This window comes from Trachurus trachurus (genome assembly GCF_905171665.1).
Source record: "Trachurus trachurus genome assembly, chromosome: 17".
In the NCBI taxonomy this organism is placed as follows: Eukaryota; Metazoa; Chordata; class Actinopteri; order Carangiformes; family Carangidae; genus Trachurus; species Trachurus trachurus.
In genome coordinates this window covers 11,346,966-11,369,027 of record NC_139900.1, presented here as the reverse complement: position 1 = coordinate 11,369,027, position 22,062 = coordinate 11,346,966, and the positions used below count along the sequence as shown (strand labels likewise).

Below are 22,062 nucleotides of genomic sequence, written 5' to 3'. Positions count from 1 at the left end.
GTGAGTGGAGGCAGGATTTGTAACATAAAGGATTGTAAATGGTGTTTCTTTGTTGTTTTCGCCTAAAGAAGATCAGCTCTAAATAAAGAAATACAACTCATTGTTGGTTAGTATTTGTGGTGTGGTGGTTTGGTGTTTCTGAAAAACTCTCCGGGCATTTTCCTTTGGCCTGAACGCCGAGGGTATATAGGCAGAGAACAGCTGTGTTGTTAAAGGTTTAAAGGTGAAAGCGAGACGGAGAGAGAGCGAGTTGAGGACTTTTAATGCAAGTTGACATAAAAGCAATGTTGTCAAACTGGTTGAATGGAGTGAACCCATCACGCACATCTGGGGTGCAGAGAAGTTTTCGAGACTCCACCCTTTTGGCTCTGACATACTGAGATGCCTTTCTCTTGAATCAGGCTGCTGTGCTTCAATTTCCCTTTGTGCTGCTGCAGTGCTCTACTTTCACTGCTTCAGCTTCCTGTCTCTGGATGGATGAGTCAAATAATCATACTATGAATGTTTGGATTGGGTGTGAAAGTCACACAAAAAAATTATTGTCCTTGAGCATGCAGACGTGATGCGTGGGCACTGCAACCCAACTGGTTCAGCAGGTAACTCTACTCTGTGGCCATAATTAGCACGGTCCTGTTAGAGAGGTTTTTTCTGTGTGAAACTCCTCAGTGGTTCGAGTCCCTGCACACACACACAACCCCCTGGTGATTAGATTTCTGCTCTTAATCACTTAATCTCATTTGTCCCATAGTTGTTGGCACCTTTCCCTCTGTCAGTGTTTGTGCGTCTGTGTGGGCTGATGCCAGCTTTACTGGTCACTGATCGGATTTATCAATCAAGGTAGGACTTAGTAAGAATAATAGTAATAGTCAGGGTGAAAACACAGCCATTTCATAACTTGGAGTTCAAGTACTCTGAGCTTCCTCATATGGCATCCCATACATTTCCTTCCTAAATGCCTGAAAGAAAGGGGGGAGAAAAAAAAAGTCAAGCTCGCAGTTGTGAGCAAGAATAAGACCGGAAGTTGCTGTTTTTGCTCTTGAGTTGAGTTAAATTTGCTGATAGAAAATGAATACACAAAGAGTAGAGCTTTTATTTATACCCAACTATTTCAGGACACGCGTACAGTAGCTATTTCATTTAAGGATTTCCATTCTATTGCTTCATATAGCTTATTCCACTAGCCTATAAGTTATCTTTTATTTTACTCACAAAATACTTGATTATTAAATTCAACTGTGCTACCCAACCTTTTTCACCTTTTGTCCCCTTACATAAAGGATGTATCATTATAGCATCTCACCTTTGCACAACCCAGTTTTAAACATCTGCTTTGGGGCTCAAGAAGCTTACTCTCCAATATAGGCCTATACTGTCCTAATATTTTTGAATAATCATTTAAGTCGTTTTTGATGCAAAAGCCTTAACATTAGACATGGTTACAGCTTCCCAAATGTCACTACTACTCTTGTTGGTAGTATACAAACCATTTTTGTTTATTTGTAGGCTAATTAATTTTTAAGTGCAAGTAAAATGTGGATTGGCTGGATGGATGAAATAAGCATTGTGAATGTCTCGGTCTGAATTTCTCGCTATTTTCAGATTTTTAAAACAACAAACAATCAGAATAAAATAAATCATTGGGCTGCAGTCATATTATCAACCAAAATCAAATCGACCAGATGCAACACTTTAAAAAAAAACGCTCATTACATCTATAGGGTAGTGTTATTATGGTGGGATACCGTTACAAAGTGCGTCTACTGTTTTATTTTGAAAACCCAGCAGCGGAAGTGTTGACTCTAACTTGACCACAGTGAGCGGAGCGGAGCGCTGCTGTGATTGTGAAACAGCGGCAGCTGACGGTTCCCCGGCTCTCTCTCTCTCTCTCTGTGTGTGTGTGTCTCTCTCTCTCTGGGAGCAGAGGACCATCCTCAGCCTTTTCCCTCACGTCTCATCTCGTCCCCCCCTTTTTGGACTCCGGAGCTTTTGTTTCTTTTATCCTCACTGTGTCAACCTGCCATGAGCATCATCCAGCAGCCGGAGACCTGAGCAGTCGGGTCCGGTGGAAGAGGTGAAGATGCCTCATGGACCGCTCCATCGCCACCAGTGCGCCAGTTCAGGGCATCCCAAACGCCGAATAACAAAGAAATGCCGAGGTTTAGCGTCAGATGGATGGTTGCGGTGGTGCTGATCCTGGTGGTCGGCGGCGCCTTCTTCTTCTGCGAGTATCTCATCTACTTCCCGACCATCCTCAAGTGCGCCTGGCCGAAGATCAGCCATGCTGCCCGGGGCGGAGAGGGCATCGACGGCGGCGGGCCAGCGGCGGACTCGGCGGTCCGCGCTATGGTGCTGTCCGACACGCACCTCCTGGGAGCCGTCGGGGGACACTGGTTCGACAAGCTCCGGAGGTAATGACAGCGTTTGATTTCTATTTTTAGGGGCATGCACGCTGGTATATCTCCCCCCTCCCCTCCTCCCTCCTCTCCTCCTGTGTCCGTCCGTCCGCCCGGTCTGACTGGGGCTCGATCTGCAGGAGCTCCGGTTTGTAAACAAAAACAAGACATAACGCTGACTTGTGTTATCCAAACGCGCAGGGAATGGCAGATGGAGCGGGCTTTCCAGACGGCTCTGTGGCTGCTCAGGCCCGAAGTAGTCTTTATTCTCGGGGACATCTTCGACGAAGGAAAGTGGAGCTCGCAAAAGGTAACGTACTGCTGCTTCTTCTTTCTTCTTTTTTTTTTTTACATCCTTCTTGATGCGTCTGCAAAACCACAGTGCTCATAATGGTGGTGATGCTTTGAGAGACAACAGGGATGTGGAGGTGGAAGAGAGGAGCAGAGGCCAGTGCTCTCCGGTCAGCACCATGCAGCATCATGATCTTGAAGCATCCAGGCCAGAGAGGATGCAGGATGCAGGATGCAGGAGGCAGGAGCAACAACAACAGCAGCAGCAGCAGCAGCAACAGTCTCGCTGCAGCCTGCATCCTCTCATCATCAGCCCCTCATCATCTCATCCTGCTTTAGGAAAAGAAAAAAAAATCCCCCTGGGAATTCACACATCTCTCACTTGGATTGTCAAAAAGGATCCATCAAGACGAGCAAGTGCAGCACAGAGAGAGAACGCCTCATTAAAAAAGGAAACAGAGCTGGCAGGCTAGAAAATCTTCACTAATCTACTATGTTCCCCCTTCAGCTGCCTTCACTCAGTTTTTTTACACTCGGTTTGCATCTCGTCTAATTTTGCATTCTGAGGAGTTTTCCCTCAAATCTTTTAATTTCCAGAGAGAGAGGGAGGGAGAGAGAAGAGCTGCAACTGGTGATTGTTTTCATTATGACTCAATCTGTCCATTATTTTCTGGACTAATCCTTTTATTGTTTGGTCGACGTGTCAGAGCACAGTGAGAAATAACGACTCTGGAGTTACCAACAACCAAACCGACAATAATGATGGCTTCTGTCTGAAACCAAGAAAATATTTCCAGTATTGATCACGCCTCTTAATTATTTTCTCGATAATGAAAGACGTCAAGTTCCCTAAAGGCTTATCATCTGAAAAAAGCCAGAGTGGATTTGACTTTAAATGATTCTCATTGGTTAAGCATCCTCAGCTTCCTCATGCCTGGTTTAGTTAGTCTGAACAGCCCAAAACTCGGATGCATCCCATTTAAAATAAGATTGAAGAGGCATTTTTGAACCTGAAACCAACAAATATTTCACATTTTGCCTGATAAATGACTTTGAAAGGTTGATCGGTGATAGTTAGGGTTCGGATCCTTAAAAAAAAGCAGAAGATTCTCACGTTCGAGAAACTGAAAGAAGCAAATATTTGGTGTTTTTTGCTTGATAAATGTCTTTTAAATGACGATGATTTAGATGATTTAGATGATCAATGACGGACTAAGTGTAGTGTCGGAGAGTCACATCATCAGTGTGAAGAACACGTAAACCCACAGCACTGATGAAGAGTTAATTAAAGAGATCCCTATGTGCAGCTTCGGCCCCTGTAGGTGCAAAATTGAATCCGAGGTCTGAATCAAAGCAGCCGGGGTCACCCACAGGGGGCCCCCGTGACCCCCAGAGACCCCATTAACTCTCATGAACTTCCTTAATGACTGACTCTGATGTTTGTGCGGTGGTTGTTGTGTGGTTGTTGTTTCCACAGCACTGGGAGGACGACGTGCGGCGCTTCCACAGGATGTTCAGGCACTCCACTGACACAGAACTGGTTGTACTGGTCGGGAACCATGACATCGGTTTCCACTATGAGTAAGAACCAGATTTGCAGCGTTTTTTTGTTGTCGTATGATATGTCACCTTTGTGCAGGGATACCGAGCGATCCAGGCGAGAGTTCAGGGACAGATTAAACCGACCTTGATTTCACTACTTATCAGTCCCCAGAATCCCTCCTCGGCCTGATGAGGATGATGTTTTTAGCGTTATTCTTTGCCCTACTTACAAAAATATCTGATAACAGTCTATTCATGTTTTCTTGTCTTTTTTTTTTTTTTGGACTCAGGAAGTTTTTGTAAGTAAAGAAGACACTGCCAGGAAAATGTCAATAAAAAGCCTCTCACTGTTACATCGCAGAGGCAGCCGGTGGTTTTAATGGAAGGACTTTGTCCACGTTGCATAACCTTCTAAACATTTTGGTTTTGAGCCAGTCAGAAGGGAAGCAGCTGAGATTCATGAGGGGCGGGATGGATGCAGTGAAAAACGAAAAAGAAAAATGCAGGTTAAGCTGGAAATGTATAGCTTTTAAAAAAGAATTGGCATTATTTTACAAATTTGTCGACAAATCCCATGATGAGATAAACAACAATGGAATAATGAAAGGAGCAAACACTCCTGCTACTGTGCATCTCACTACTGCGTTATATCCCAAAATTATACGTCAGTGACCTACACAGTTGCACCGGGTGAAAAATACAGACCATAATGAGTGTGTTTACATCCTCAACCTCAGATTCATTCAGTCAAGTCGATGTAAATAAATATTCACCACTATATCAAACCTGTATTAGTCACATTTTTTCTCCCCCAACCCTTTTCATATGACCCATGACAGTGTGTCCTTTAAATAGCGCCCATTAGTTGTTGTCACGGTTACGTTAATAACACAGGAGAGAGAGGCGTAGTACTGTTTGTCACCGTGGTTACAGTCAGTCATGGTTTGGATAGATTGAAGAAGAAATAAAAATCCTGATTTAGGTTAAAGTACTTCCTCAACATTACATGATTTTTGTTGTCATGGCTACGATGCAGTTGCTTTACCTTTTCCCTTCGTCCACGTCATAATTACAGCCACTAGATGTCGCCTAGCAACAAAATGTAACTTTGGGTCATAATAACCTGCGGCATAAATGAATGATTTTGTATTAATCTGGTGAAAACAGTTCAGACAAACACGTCATTTACTGATGTATGAAGTAAAGTTTACTTAAAGGGATAGTTCAACATTTTGGCAAATTAGCCCATTGCCATAATCCCTTTAGTTTTAGGAGTAGGTTCTTACCTTTAATTGTCGGTGCAAGCTGTTTTTAGAACGGCGATAATAGCGGAACGTTATGAGACGGAGGTGCTTTGTGAGGTAAATTCATGCAAAACCACTGATGTGCGTTCCCGTCAGGGGCAGTTTTCCTGCAAGCAGTCTCTGCATTTGCCTCTAAAACAACTCTGTTGTGTAACGTTCTGTTATTATCTCATAGCGTGGTGAATTTGCAGGTCACAACTTGTCCATAAGAGCATTTTGGAGTTGTTGGATTGTGTATTTGATGAGTTTGATGAGGGAAACCAAGAAATCCCATGAGCCTCCGTAACGTAGCTCTGAGCAGCTCATGGCTCTGCTCCGCCGTTCTAAAAACAGCTTGCACCGACAATTAAAGGTAACGAACCTACTGCTAAAACTATAGGGATTATGGCAATGGGCCAATTTGCCAAAATGTTGAACTATCCCTTAAACACACCAGTGCCCAGATGCTGCAGGAAATGAAGTTTTCTTTTTCAGATTGATAATATAAGTGATCATTAGTAGCCTACAATAATGTTGAGAGACCAACAGATTGTGGTTTTTGGTCCTTTCATGGGATTTGTTAACAGTTTGATTTAAAAACACACACCAGTCTGATCCTTTAAAGACCTGAGGAGGAGTTTACACTCCTGTGGTTACATAAAAACTTAACTTGTTGTCACGGCACGGGGAGAGAGGAGCCAAACAGAGAGAGAGAGAGAGAGAGAGAGGCAGGCAGATCCAGCCGAGCTGTCTTTAATAAATGAAGATAAGCTCACAGGAAGACAGGTGGATGAAGGTGAGTAGCTGAGCTGGCAGGCAAATCAGTAGGAACAGATAACAGGAAGAGCGAGAAAAAAAAAACACTCTGGTGGTGACTGACACAAAGGGAAGACACCAGGAAACAAAAATCAGGCAGCAGATGCAGAAGGAAACACCAGGGAACAAACTGACAGAGGGAAACAACACACAGACTAAACGCACGGGGAAGGCGAAGCTAATTGAAAACAGGTGAAACTAATCGAGGCAGGGCCGGCAATCACAAGTCCAATCACAGGTAGTTTCAAAATAAAACGAGGCAGACCATTCGACCGTGGTTTTCAAGACTAATCCTGATCATTTTTGGGGATTTGGTCTCAAATCTCAAGTCTCAAATTTGACTCATTATAGGCAAAAACACAATAATAACACAAGGTAATTGTTTTGCAAGTCACTAGTGCGACTGGTAAGATTTTACTGTGCCAGTTATTGTTCAGTTCTGTCAAGCTTTTTTTTTGGGGGCCTTTGTGAACCTTTAAAAACAAAACAAAACAATAAAAGAAAGTCACCTCTCGTCCTCTCAAAGGTTACACGTTCCTTTTATCTCCGAACATAATTTGAATAACTTTTGTTACCAGAAATTACAGATAATTGAATGAGACTGAACAAAAAAAGGCTTTTGGTCTTTTAAATCGGTGATCTACTCTCGACCCTTCACATTTAGCTTGTGACCTGTCTGCGCGGGGGCCAGACCTCCAGATTGGAGACCATTTATTTAGATAATCATATAAGGAGACGGCATTTAAGGAAATATGATTATTATATTGAAAATCTGAAATATTTAACTAAATAATAATAATATAGGAATTAAAGGGATAGTTCAACATTTTTGAAAATTGGCCCATCGCCATGATCCCCCTAGTAATAGCAGTAGGTTCGTTACCTTTAATTGTTGGTCCAAGCTGCTTTTAGATCGGGGGAGAAGAATACCGAGCGGCGCAGCTACACTACGGAGGGCGGAGGCTAATGGAATTTCTTGGTTTTGCTCATCAAACTCAGCAAATACACAACCAAAAAACTCAAAAACGCTGTGGTGGACAAGTTGTGACCTGCACATTCACCACGCTATGAGATAATAGCGGAAAGTTGCGAGATGGAGTTGTTTTAGAGGCAAAGTCGGACTTTACACTCTAGACGGCTGCTCGGCGGAGTGATTTCAAAAGCGCCTGTTTACTGCAGATACGTCCGTATACTAGTGATGCGCGGGCCGGGTTTTTTTCCAACCCGCGGGTCCCGCATCTATGAAGTATTCTGACCCGCCCCAGCCCGCCCCGCACCACCGCATCTATTTTCACAACCCGCCCCGACCCGCCCCGCTGCTATTAAACGTCAGACAGCGGCCCTTTTTACTTTGAAAGGGCAGACAGAGGTGCTGTGTTGCCGGTAGCTTGTCAGTGTGGACTGTGGAGCTCATGAGGAGCGGGAGAGTCACAGTGCAGCGTGTAGCAGCCGCGGTGGCCGCCGCCTCTCGTCCTCCCCAGTCCCTGCTCTCAGTGAAACCAACCCCGCTCTGCTGATGCTCCCAGCCGCTGTCTCATCCGGTTCCCTCACACCTCCGCCGGCTTTCCCGTCAACATCAGCGCGGCCCTGATAACACACTCTGGACTTCATCGTCAGTTTTTTTAATGACCCGCCCCGACCCGCACCGCAAATAAAGTAAAGATTTCTTGGCCCGCGCATCACTACCGTATACTACGGCACTGGCTGAGGTGCGCACACTGTGTCCCTCCGACCAGTGGTTCACTGAAGAAAGTAGTTCCGAGTATTTGCTTCACTTCTCTTAACTTTCCGCTATTATCTCATAGCGTGGTAAATGTGCAGGTCACAACTTGTCCACCACAGCGTTTTTGAGTTTTTTGGTTGTGTATTTGCTGAGTTTGATGAGCAAAACCAAGAAATTCCATTAGCCTCCGTAGTGTAGCTGCGCCGCTCGGTATTCTTCTCCCCCGATCTAAAAGCAGCTTGGACCAACAATTAAAGGTTACGAACCTACTGCTATTACTAGGGGGATCATGGCGATGGGCCAATTTTCAAAAATGTTGAACTATCCCTTTAAGACACTGAATAAAACGTACTAAAAAAACATGTATATAAGCTTTCCTTGATTTGATCTGTCATATGCATAAAACTATGGTGCAGATATATTTATGGTAATTTCTAAAGTCTTTATGTTGGTGTAGCTTAATTAGATTTCACTATATTGCAGAGATGTTGCGTTCCTGGTGTCCACCCCCTGTGTGTGCACCAGTGTTTTTTTTGGAAGAGCAGCGTTATCGCTAATTTCTCAGGGGACGCAGTGAAAACAAAAAAGGAGGTGGAGATGCATGGAGCCGTCCCACAGTTCAGTTTTTGATGCCTGTGACTCAGAAATGTGGGATTATGCAGACATGCAGCCACTCATATGTGCTTTGATTTGACTTGCGCAGCAGGAAGTGACACCCTTATGTAACAGTGTGTGACAGACAGACGTGACAGACTGAGCACCAGGTTTTTTTTTGTGTGTTTGTGTTGTGTCTCCCTGCCAGGATGGACTGGTTCAAGCTGCAGCGCTTTGAGAAGGTCTTCAACGCTTCCTCCACCAGGATTGTCACCAAAAAGGGAGTGAAGTGAGTGGCGGGCGGGCGGAGGGACACGAGCTGCAGGGCACACATGTGACACAGCAGCGGCTGAGAGGTCACGAGTTTAATCCTCTGAGTCAGTCTGTGCCAAAAAAAATAAGTGCCTTTAAAACAGGACAACAGACATTTGTAGAGACATTGTGTTCTGGAGTATACTGAAGTATATATACAATAGTAGTAATATAGTAGTATATAGTAAGTATATATGTAGTAATACGCTATTTATATGCTTGTGTATCAGTATGGACTCTCAAATTTGAAGAAATCTCCTTTTTATTAGGCTGCTTATACGGTAAATCCTTTAAATCAGGGGAATGTTTAATTTTACTTTTAATACAAAAAAAACCTTATTTTAACTATTAAAGAAAAAGTAAACATTAAAATTACTACACAGGGAAACATGATAATATTACTGTGGTGGCAGATATCAGGCCTTGTAAATCTTTTGTTCATGAGTTCATTTGGTTGCCTAGTTTAAAAAAGAGACGATTATTATTATTATTATCAATAATAATATTATTTCTATAGATACTGCAATATTATTGTGAGTTCTGTCTTCCACAATAATTGCATAGTGAAAATGGGATATTAAGGCAGTCCTATTTTATCTAAAGTATTTAGGATATATTTTATGAACAATATTGGCCATAATCCTTTTGTTTAAAAACAACTTACACTAATTACTTTCCTCCTGTAGTGACATATGACAAATATGTGTATTTATATGAGCTGACCAGTGTGTAATTTTATCACGGTGCACTCCATATTAAGAGGAAGTGACCTTAAACACATAGTATAGGTGAACTAGTTGCTTATCATTTGACTTTTATTGTCCCTGAGGAGAGAATCTTTTCCCACAGCGCTGCACTTGTTTGACATAAATGCAACAAGATGCTAACGATATAGACTTAACAATACTTCAACACAGCAATCATGCTACTTTATGGCGAGGTGTGCTCATAAATGTTGATCACATATAGCTATTGAAAATGGATGAACAGCTATGCTTTAGTTTCCTCCATCCAGGATTGAGAAGCCTCAGTAAAAACACTGTAACATGCTGCGTCTCTGCTGCGGCACCGAAGCACCGTGTGTGTTTTTCACAGTGGAGTCCCTGAGATTGTTTTTCTCTCCTCCTCAGTTTTCTGCTGGTGAACAGCGTGGCCCTGCACGGCGACGGGTGTCCCATCTGCCAGTCGGTGGAGAAGGAGCTGATCAAACTCTCCAGGGACCTCAACTGTTCTCTTCAGGTGGGAGGACTTTTTTGGGGGGGGAAGTCGTCGGTGGCACATTTTCACACTGTCAGCGCCTCGAACACACTCTGCTGCTGCTGCTGCTGCTCATAGAGTGTGAACAAGTCAAGTCATGTGAGCAAGACTGAGAAAAAAAACACACCTCAGCCATTTTCATATCCAAAGCTCAGTCGTTCTCTGTCGGAGCAGGTGTTTTGTTCCTCTCACTCTCATGCAGTGTTTGTGAACGCACATTTAAAGCAGCAGTTGATTGCTCCTCTCTTTTTCTGCATTCAAATTCTCTCAAAGCAGAAGGACGGGAGAGATATCCGAGTGTTTACTGATGTTTGAGGAGACGTCAGGAGCTTGTGGAGAAGACAGCCGATGAATTCTTTATGTTGTCTCTCCTGCAGAACTCGCAGTCGGGCAGCGGCGTGATGGACAGTTGTGAAGGCTCACAGCTCTATCCCCCCACGTCCCCCATCATGTTACAGGTAAACTGCAGGTGTCCTCTTTGAATGAACTCCTTTATGTCTGAAAACTTGACATCATCCTGGGAATCTGCAAGACGCAAAAAAGTCTTGAAAGTGTTGAATTCACTTTCCAAAGAGCGGTTTTAAAGCCTTGAAATTCAATTCACAAAGATGCTGGATTTTTCTTCTTCCCTGTCGTAGCTGTCGTCTTTTTGTGTTTGTTTGTTCTCTGTGGTCATTTTACATCTCTCTTTGATCGTTTTATGTTGTATTTGTTTCGGTTTTGTGTCTCTTTGTTTATTTTGTGGCTGTTTGTGTCCACTTTTTGTCCCTTTATGATAATTTTTGGTCTCCTTGTAATATTTCAGTGTCGCTTTGGGATGGTAGGGGGAAGAAAAACAGGCAGGAGAAGAAAAAGTGCTAAAAAAGATTAATCAATTACAACAGCGTTTCCCTATCAAAGGGATTATAACACCAAGATGTCCCGAGGGTAAATCTGAGGAGTTGTGCGATGACAAAGATTCAGAAACAATAGATTTTTACTAAACAAAGGCCTTTTTGCTTGTGACATCGTAATTAATTGAATAGATGACACATTGATATTCACTTTGAGGTTTCACAAGCCGAATGGTTTGGGAACCATTGTACTACTTTACTTTTAGCCTACATGAAAGAGTTATTTATACAATTAATCATTCATCATATATTTGGTTTTATAGGCTGGCAGCAGTTTAAGCAACTGAGATTCATGCGTCAAAGTAGCCTATTATTATTATTATTACAAAGAGTCATAATCTGGCAGGGTCCCAAATCTGAAATGTGAAGGTTCGCAGCCTTTTCTCCAAGTAAATTTGGAAATGTCAAAGAGTTTGGGAACTTGCTCACACACTTTCAGGACCACGTTTAGGCTATATAAAATACATAATTTCAGTCAAAAACCAAAAGGAAAACTGCACTGCAACGAAGTGCTCGAGGAAGTTAAATTTTCTTTTGCATATTAAATTTTATCGACACACTTCTGTACAAGCTGTTCATTGTGCAGAAATTAATTTACTTTTTTTAGATCAACATTCAAACCAGCTCATTTCCTGATGATACCTGATACAGGCTACATTTCCCTGAAGTTTAGGGACCTTGTGGCCATTAGAATAGTTTAGTCCCTAAAAGTACAAAAACATGCATGAGGGTGTTTAAACAACAAGTAACTTACTTATTTACCTTCCATTTTCTTTTTTACGCAACACAAACAATGCAATTAAGGGCAATTTAAGGAAGTGGGACAAGTGCTTTATTCATGATTTGTGAAAAAGCGGTTGGATTCAATAAGCACAGCTTCTTCTCACTCTTTTTCAAAAGCCTATGATTAAGCTTTTGTGATTTTTTGTTTCCAATTTTTGTTCTTCAATTTGTTTATGTTAAACTAAGGAACAAACTGAGATTGTGCCTTATTTTTTTCACTTGTTCGAAATAAATATAAATAAATATAAAATAAACTGCAATGACCACTAGATGTCGCATTCGACCACTAGCAAACAAACAAACGCTTCATTAGCCACAACTTCCGGTCTCCGTTTTGCTACAACTTTCTCCTTTTCCTTCACGCCACCTGTCGACAAGGTGTCACTGAAACCAGAGGAGGCTGCAACCTGACTCTCAACAAGAAGCACAGTTGAATAAAGTTTACCTGTACGTACCAGTCAATAAATCACCGACAACCGTTAAACCGTTAGCATTTGCCGCCGAACTATGGTTATGTTAGCAGCCAGCTATGAAAAATGTCAGTTGGAAGTAATGTTAGGTTACTGACATAACCATGGCTACAGTAGCCGCTCATTAATGAAAACAGGTGTGTGACATCATGGCGCGGTTAAATTACTCACCTGTAAAAAAGGAGATGGACAAGTTGAGAGAGGAGCTGCGGTTGCTGAGCATCATGTACGGGTTTCCTTCTCGGTAAAACCGGACTCGGCCGAGGTCTGGAGCTGACACAAGAAGCACAGGTGAATAAAGTTCACCTGTACGCACCATAGTCAGTCAACAAATCACCGACAACCGTTAAACCGTTAGCATTTGCCGCACTATAGCTATGTTAGCAGCCAGCTATGAAAAATGTCAGATGGAAGCATAAGCTAACTGAAGTTACCATGGCTACAGTAGCCGCTCATTAATAAAAACAGGTGTGTGACATCATGTCGCAGTTAAATTACTCACCTGACCTGTAAAGGATATTGACAAGTCTCTTTATTTGAGGCCTTTTCACAAAACACTGGTTTCTTCGGTGGAGGACATTTTGTAAAGATGCGACCACCTGAACCACGTGACATCTCACCTGTGGGCGGTCCCTGTCGCACATGCACTGCAGCTACTCCAGTATCGGTAACGTTATAGAAAATAGTTGTTGGCTACACTTTACTGCCTAAATCCATTTACAGAACATTTAATATAAATTTAGTAGGCTACATTGATAAAAGTGAAACTATGACGGGATTAAATTATCAGATGGAGATGGAGCTCTGAAAGGTTTAATAACATCCTAAAAATGACTGATCCACCACTGGGTTTCATTAAAAACTCATGCTGCGTCCACAGCTGGAAGGAACCCACACATTTTTATTCAGGTGGTAAAAATCCAAATGTTTTTAAAGAAACCAAATATCTCTGACTGAACTCTAAAAAACAGTGCGTCTAAAAATGTTTCCACTTGATGTAATTGTGGAGCTGCTGAAAAGACTTAATGCAAAACAAATAGTGTTCAAAAGCTCTCATAATTAATCTGCTTTTTTATTTAATTAATTAATCATTTGGTTCTTATGTGTTGGAAACTGTGGAAAAACGGTAAATAAAGTTGTCAGATTGCTAAATTAATTCAACCAGCAATTGAAAACCTCAAAAATATGCAATTTACAAAGATATAAACCAGAGAAACACAGACAAGTCTTTACATTTTAGACACTGGGACCAGTATTTTTTTGACAAATGGCTTCAACAATTACCTAATATTAAAAATGATTGATGATTAAACTGATAAGCTGCTTCAAAATTAGTGTTTGTTTTTCATTAGTTTGATGGCTGCACAACATTTAGACTGTAAACCGTCTCAGGACCTCTGCTGCACATCTCCAGTCTTTCCTGTTCATTCTGTGAGATACACCAAAATATAATTAATGATTTAAAAAATCACTAAAATCTGGATGAAGACTGTAATAGTCATGTTTCTCTCCCTGACTGACTGACTGTTGTGCTCTCCTCTCCAGCACTATCCTCTGTACAGGGTGAGTGACGCCGGCTGCACAGGACAGGACGCTGCGCCACCTGAAGAGCGACACCTGTTGTTCAGAGAGAAATATGACGTGCTGTCGAAGGAGGCCTCACAGAGGGTGAGCAGCAGTCTGCAGTCTAGTCACACCACCTCTGTGTGTTTGTTCTGTATTTCCGAGCCCGTTTCGGCCCGTTATGATACAGTAAAGCAGCCAGCTGTCGGACAGACAGTTGTGTAGAAACAGCGGGAGGTGATGATGGTGATGCTGAGGGCCGGTGATGATGATGATGTAAACCGGCAGCAACCGCTCGCTCGCTCGCTCTCTCTCTCTCTGAGCTGGATGTGGATTTGTCTCCTCAGCTGCTGCAGTGGTTTAAGCCCCGCCTCATCCTGAGCGGACACACCCACAGCGGATGTGAGGTTCTCCATGACAACAAGTACCCGGAGATCAGCGTGCCATCCTTCAGCTGGAGGAACAGGAATAACCCCAGCTTCATCCTGGTGAGTGAGTAACAACGACTGATGCTCGGTGACGCTGATGTCGATCAGCAGCTCTGGTCCTGTTACACTGTAGAAATGTATCAACATCTTTATTTTTTGTTTTGGTTTGATATTTCACAGTTTTGCATTAAGGTTAAAACGCACAAAGTGGACGACATCTGAGGTTTGTTTATAGAGATGATGTAAAAATCTGAATCTTAAAAGCAGCTATAACAGCTCTGTCTGTGGACTTCATGGTCATGGTCGGTCCTGTTAGACTCTTCTTTATTTTCGTTATTGACAATAACATCTTTATTGTTTTATGTCTGTTTGTTTTGGTTTTGTATTTCATAGTTTTGCATTAAAGGGATAGTTCAACATTTTGGCAAATTGGCCCATTGCCATAATCTCTATAGTCATAGCAGTAGGTTTGTTACCTTTAATTGTCGGTGCAAGCTATTTTTAGAACGGCGGAGCAGAGCCACGAGCTGCTCAGAGCTACGCTACAGAGGCTAATGGGGGTTTCCCTCATCAAACTCATCAAATACACAATCCAACAACTCCAAAACGCTCTGGTGGACAAGTTGTGACCTGCACATTCACCACGCTATGAGATGATAACCGAACGTTACAAGAGTGGTTTTCAAGGTAAATGCAGAGACTGCTTGCTGAAAAACTGCTCATGACGGGAACGCGCATCAGCTGTTTTGCATGAATTTACCTCTAAAACAACTCTGTGTGGTAACGTTCAGTTATTATCTCATAGTGTGGTGAATGTGCAGGTCACAACTTGTCCACCAGAGCGTTTTGGAGTTGTTGGATTGTGTATTTGATGAGTTTGATGAGGGAAACCAAGAAATCCCATGAGCATCTGTAGCGTAGCTCTGAGCAGCTCGCTGCTCTGCTCCGCCGTTCTAAAAATAGCTTGCACCGGCAATTAAAGGTAACAAACCTACTGCTAAAACTATAGGGATTATGGCAATGGGCCAGTTTGCCAAAATGTTGAACTATGCCTTTAGCTATAATCAGTATTATCATAATGACAGCATAAATGACAATGTGAGAATGTAAATTGAGGATGAATCTCCAGACTTTAATCTTAATCTGGGTGGCTGGAATTTTTCTTGTTCACTCACTAGACAATCAGAGACGAGCTGGTGAAAACCTCCTCTGGTTGAGACCAAAACCAGAGCTAAAAGACCACAAGCGCCGATAATGTTGCTCCACATCTGTTAGATGAGCGTCGCAGCTGTTCATCACATCAAGTCACAAAGATGATGATGACGACGATGATGATTCATCAGTGTCGTGTTTCCACAGCTCGTCTCTGCCGCCCCCAAGTGGCCGCAGGAGCCACTGCAGAATTAAATCAACAAGTTTGATGAACATGGAGCTGTTTTTGTTTTCCTGTTATGGTCATTCAGATTTACTTTGAGCTAAAAAAAATAAGTCAAAATAAAGGAGTAATGTCTTCTAAACTCCTAAAATTGTTAATATTACATATGATACAAAGACATAGGCCTAATATGATGGTATGAACAGCCACTTAATGGACCTCTTTTTTGGTTATAGTACCTAAGATTCCTAATGCCTTTTGTTAGGTTATATCATTTTATATCATTTATATCATATTATTTTAGGTTATGTAAGCTGCTGGACGATCTGGATTTCCCTCCTAGGGATTAATAAAATATTTTCTATTCTAAATTACAGGTGCATCTCAATAAATTACATGGATAAATTGATTTTTTTTAAATCAGTATTTCTGATCAAAAAGTGAAACTAATACATTATATAGATCCATTACACACACATTTCATATCTTTATTTAATTTCTTCTAATTGTATTGATTATGGCTTACATTTAATAAAGTAAAAAATGTGAATATTACAAAAGACCAATTTTTTTTTTAAAAAGCATTTTTTAATATGGAAATGTTGGCCTTCTAAAAAGTAGGCTATGTCCATCTATGTGCACTCAATACTTGTTTGGGACTTTTTGACTTAAACTACTGGAGATGCACCTGTACATGTCCTGTTTGTTGTTAATATATAATATCTCCCTCCCTCTGTCCCTCCGTCCCCCAGGCGTCAGTGTCGCCTGGCAGTTACGCTCTGTCCAAGTGTTTCCTGCCGGAGGAGAGCACGGTGATCGGCGTGTACTGCTCGGCCGGCGCCTGCCTGCTGCTGCTGATCCTGGCCCACTGCCTGTGGATGAACGGCCTGCTGCAGTGCTTCAGCCTCTGCCTGCTGGGGAAGCACAAGTCTCTGTGAACTACGTTACCCAGAGTGCACCGCGTTCCCGGACCGACCGAGGCCATCATGAAATAAAAGGGGGGCGGTTTGGTTTGGTTTGGTTTTCCTGATGCGAGGATTTGACAAATGGGACTTCCTCCTCCTGCTGAAGGGGCCAAAAAAATCTGTTCATACAACCTCAAATTTTGTTTGTCCTGATGTTTTACGGCACTGTGACGGACCGGAGTATATATTTTAAATGTCTTTGAGGGACTCAAAAAGTTTTATCACTGGTGATGATGGTGATGATGATGATGATGATGATGATGCTGTGGTTGTTGCCTGTGGTCACAAAGCAGATGTGGGCCAAACTGTTACGTTTATTTATCACAAGTTTTACCTCCCAGACGGGTGAAGTTGTCCCACGACATGTGAATTATTAGAAATTACACACGTGCAGCGTAAAAGTTAAGACAAATCAATCGAGTACATAATGTAAATAGTAATAACTACTGTCCCTGATCTGATTGAAGGTGGTGAAGTGAAGTCGGGTGAAAGTTGTTGGTCGACGCCGCCTCACTCACTCACTGATGTTTAATTGTGATCTGACGTGTTAGTTTCTGTTGTCGTCGTCTCTTCATCCATCCAGGTTTATCTCGTTGTTTTTAAATGATGCATATCTGAAAATAATATATTTACTGCAGACTTTCTGTGCCAAATGTTTGTGAGGGTTTTTGCCACATTGTTGAAACGTTTCTGATGAACTGCACATAATAAATCAGAATCTTAAGGTGTGTTTTTGAGTTTTATAGTGTGTGTGTGTGTGTGTGTGTGTGTGTTGGTATTTCTGTGTGACTGAAAAGCAACATGTCACAGGATGGTCAAATGTCACGGTAACCAAAAGAAATTAAGATAATATAAAATAAAATTAATACAAAATATCAATCTCAAATTTTATCTCAGATAGGGTTTGACAATATCATTTATCTATACTGTCATCACTCTGTATTTACATCTAGGTCATCGCTGAGTTGCATCACAATCATACTTATACTGACAAATTACCTCAATCTGTCAGATATCTAATTTATAAGATAAAATAAGATGATTGGTCATCAACTACTTCATTGATTCTTTTTTTTTTTAAGAACTTGCTTATTATTTAGAGTCCATGAAACGTCCAAGAAAAATTGTGAGATTTTGAAATTGTCTAGCAATAGCCAGAAAGTAAAAGATAATTCATTTTAAGTGATATAAAACCAGAATCCTCTCATTTGAGATGCAGCATTCAACATTTCTGCTCAAAATTATTTCTTGTTAATTGACAAATTGATTGATTAAAGAATAAAAATTGCTTTAACGCCACTCCGCTTATCCAATTCATTTCAGCAAATAAACCTCATGAGATCTAAAATATGTATTATTTAGAGCTATACTGTACATATATCATGTATTCTGTGTTACAGCAATACATATTATATAATTACTGTATTTGAGGTTTATAATATATATTATACAATTGAACTATTATTTTTTCATATATCAGACCTCATTTTGTAAAAACGGTTGACAGTGTTTACAGCCTTAACACCTGGTACAGTAACAGGAAACCTGCTCAGGTGATATAAATCATATGTTGTGTCCTTTTTCTCATTCTACACACCAATACTGTACAGTACACAGTATTATGGACCGATTACACACCATACCAACCAAATCAATCATGTTTTCTACAAGGAAATTGAAAATGATACCAGTAAAAACCTGTCAAATGTTAAAAAAAAGACACTTAAGTATTTAGTTTTGTAGTTTCCTGGGTTGTTTCTGCAGCTATTGATTATCTTCTACTTCGTCCCAGTTGTGGATGTTTGCTCATTCTCATTGTGAACTCTCTAAAAACTTAAAAGCGTGTTAATGTGATTAGGAGTGAACAGCAGAGCTTCACCCAGCTGCTAGCGTACCTGAGTGCACAGGTGTAACAGGGCAGGAAGTGTGAAAGAGAGCCGAAGTTCACCTGTGAGGCTGCGCCGAGGGCTGCACACACCCAGACTGATGTCGCTTCAACACGTCACAGGAGGAACCAATGTATGATACAGCTTATGTATAGATATATTGATACAGCTTATGTATAGATATATAGATATGTGTGTGTGTGTGTGGAAAGAGTTGTATTCACACGACCCATTTCCAATATTAAATCTAAACTAAGATCATAACTGGATTCAGTTCAATGCATCAATGCAAATAATTCTAATGTTCTTATGTTATATAATTATATTTTAATAATATATTAATAATTTAAACATCTCATGTTTTTCATTTTTTCCACTGATTGTGTGTTTTTATTCATTCAACTTTTTTTTCCCCAGCAGGCATTGGACTTAAATCCATGACCATGTGACACTGGAGCTGATTCAACTGAGATTTGACCATTTTAGGGTCATTTATTTCTTACTATGGAGCTTTTTTCTGCTGTGACGTGTCGAGTGTTACTTCAACATGAGCTGTGGTCCAAACAACCATCATGATGTGTGTGTGTGTGTGTGTGTGTGTGTGTGTGAGAGTCTGGGACACTGTGAATCGTGATATCTCAATGAAAATCTGATGAAACACATTAAAGATCTTTTCCATCTAATGCAACAGTCCTGCAATAAACTCCCCTCTTGAATATTACACCGTTGTGTTTGTGTTGTGTGGAACGGTGCTGCTTCATGTGTATGTGTGTGTGTGTGTGTGTGTGTGATCATGTTAGAGGCTGGTACAGTACAGTGCAGCTACAGGTTGTGGTGGCGACACTCACACCTGTCGTACAGTTACACAGCAACACAGACGGACGACTTCCTCCTCCACAGTAAAAAAAAAAAAAAAAAACGGAGCAGTGCGACCTCGGTGAACCTCGACCGACTGGACCGCCGGGATCAGATTGCTGTTATTTTTAGCTCGGTGTACCTAACAAACTGGCAACCCGGGGGCCGTGTGAACCCTCTGCATTTAAATACCACCGCAGCACCACCACATAGAAAAAAAAAATTAAAAACAAATATATATATATATAAAGAAATCTTAAAAGAAAAAAAAAGCAACAACAGCAACACAAAAAAAGGGACAATCATCACCTCATCAGTGACAAATCTGGACACAACTGGACACCAAGATGGAAATAAAGCAAAGTCCTCTAATGTGCCTCTTTATTTAAAGAAAATAAAAATGTCATTTAATCATCCTCCCAGGCCAAACAAGGTTTTTGCACCTCCAGTCAGTTCACTCTCTTTTGGGGATAGACGTGTACTGTAGCAGAAGAAAAGGCTGATGCTGTTTGTACAAGGAGAAGAGCTTGTCTTGTTGGGTGCTGCTCACACATTCATAGTGCCTGTGCCATTGGGTATGGCTCCAAAGGACCAAAGAATTACTAATATTGCACGCTCTCATTTATTCATCTCCATTCTAAACATGCTTTCCTATGTGTGTATGTATACATATTTACCGTATACATACATAGGTATGTACACCTAGGCACACACATAATTAAACATGTATAATTGTACATATATATTTATATAGACCTATAAATTTACATGTACATACATTTATAAAATTTTACACACAACGCACATTCGCCCTCAAACACGCACACACACAATGCGTCTGTGAGTCTATGTTTGTTTTATGTACACATGCGCACAGGCACGCACATCAGTACAGATCTCAGACACACTTCATCATCATATCGAAAAAACGTTGGTTCCTATTAAAACAACACCAGGTTGCAATTTGGACACTTTCAATGAATTTCCAATGTTTGTTTAAAGCTGTGAAATTCAAAAAAAAATTAAAATAAAATAAAATAAAAAGGAGGAAAAAATAAAAACCAATAAAAGAAAAAACAAAACAAAAAATCAAAAAAAAAAGAAAAGAAAAAAAAAAGGCATGGCGCTGCAACATCTGGTCTTCACTGCAGGTAAGTGGTTAATTTGCATAATGTATACAGGTTTTTAGGATTTTTTCCCTATTTTTTATTTTTTACTAAACAGCATTTCCTTTTTTTTTATAAACCAGAAAAAACTAAACTCTACAGAGAAAGTCCCCTACCCGCAGTCTTCCGCTGCCGATAGAGTTTGACATCAAGCTGTACAGCGCAGTCGAAAACATACTTACATCTGAGCTCATTTACAGGTACAGCCATAATCAAGGCACAAAGATCTACAAGTAGATTTGTTTTTCTTTCAATTAAGTTGTACAAAATAATATTACATTTTACAGTCTGTACAGGATAATTCAACCTTGCACAGTGTACAAGTTAACAAAAAAAACAAAACCGAAAAAAATAAAATAATAAAGAAAAACCAAAAAGAAAAAACCAAAAAAAAAAAAAGAACAATACATTTTTCTCTCCCCTCCCGCCCCACCCCGCCCTCCCCTCCCATCAGTATCTCTAAGCTAAAAGGATGGTTTGTGTGGAGAACAAAAAAAAAAAAAAAAAAAAAAAAAAGGAGGCAGGTCCGAGTCCGTGGAGGCAGCAGGGCTAAGGTGCAGAGAGCTCAGTCCCCTTTTCCTTCATTTTTAAATCCTTCTTTACGTCCTTCCGTGTCGTCGTTTTACGCGTTATAACGTCGCGTTTTTAAATCGCTTTCGCTCCACTTGTGTGTCTCTCTCTCTCGGCTGCTCGGTCCGGTCCACCCTCTGCAGCTCGGCAAGCTAACATCGTGACAGGGTAATAAATATTTGTGATGCTACATTGTGTGTATGCTTCCTCTGGAGAAAAAACAACAACAACAACAACAACAACAAAGCAAAAAAAAAAAGAAAAAAAAAAGTTATTAAGGAACCTGATGCAAAGTGCATTTATCTCTTCATCAACTCGGTTTTTCACCCTCCATCCTCTCTCTCTCTCCCCCCCTTCTCTCTGCTTTCTTCAGCGTCCAGTCGTCTTCAACGCGTGGGAGAAGAAGAAGAAGAAGAAGAAGAAGAAGAAGAAGAAGAAGAAGAAGAAGAAGCAGGTCGGAGGGGGTGATGGGGCAAAAAAGAAAAAAGAAGAAGAAGAAGAAGAAGAAACGGGGGGGCAAAGGTCATGGTGGTGACGCCGGCTTTTAACCGGCAGGTGACACACACACACACACACATACACACACACTCGCTCACATGGCATCCCTCCTACTTTTCAACACACACACACAGACACACACACACACACACGCTGCCTCTACACTGAGGTCCTGTAGGTGTGTTTCTTACGTATCCACACCCACCACTTCAGGTCCAATGACAAAAGCCAAAAAACAGAAGGACACGAAGGGGCAAAAAAAAAAGAAAAAAGAAAAATAAGGAGGTAGCCCAAGGCTTAGTGGAATGACAAAAATCAAGGCATTCAAAAGGAAGGAGTAAAAGAAAAAGAGAGAAAAAAGTTATAATAATAATTCAGAAGCGGCACGCAACAACTTTG

General features: G+C 41.2%; 1 protein-coding gene across 1 annotated transcript; it reads left to right on the top strand.

Moving 5' to 3' along the window:
• Positions 1–1,729: 1,729 nt before the first annotated feature.
• mppe1 (metallophosphoesterase 1) lies at positions 1,730–17,414 on the top strand. The gene is made up of 9 exons (XM_083991108.1): positions 1,730–2,408; positions 2,595–2,703; positions 4,162–4,265; positions 8,851–8,931; positions 10,085–10,193; positions 10,589–10,669; positions 13,903–14,025; positions 14,268–14,408; positions 16,476–17,414. The coding sequence occupies exons 1-9, from the start codon at positions 2,149–2,151 to the stop codon at positions 16,659–16,661; spliced, it is 1,194 nt and encodes a 397-aa protein (XP_083847234.1). The 5' UTR covers positions 1,730–2,148; the 3' UTR covers positions 16,662–17,414.
• The last annotated feature ends 4,648 nt before the right edge of the window (positions 17,415–22,062 follow it).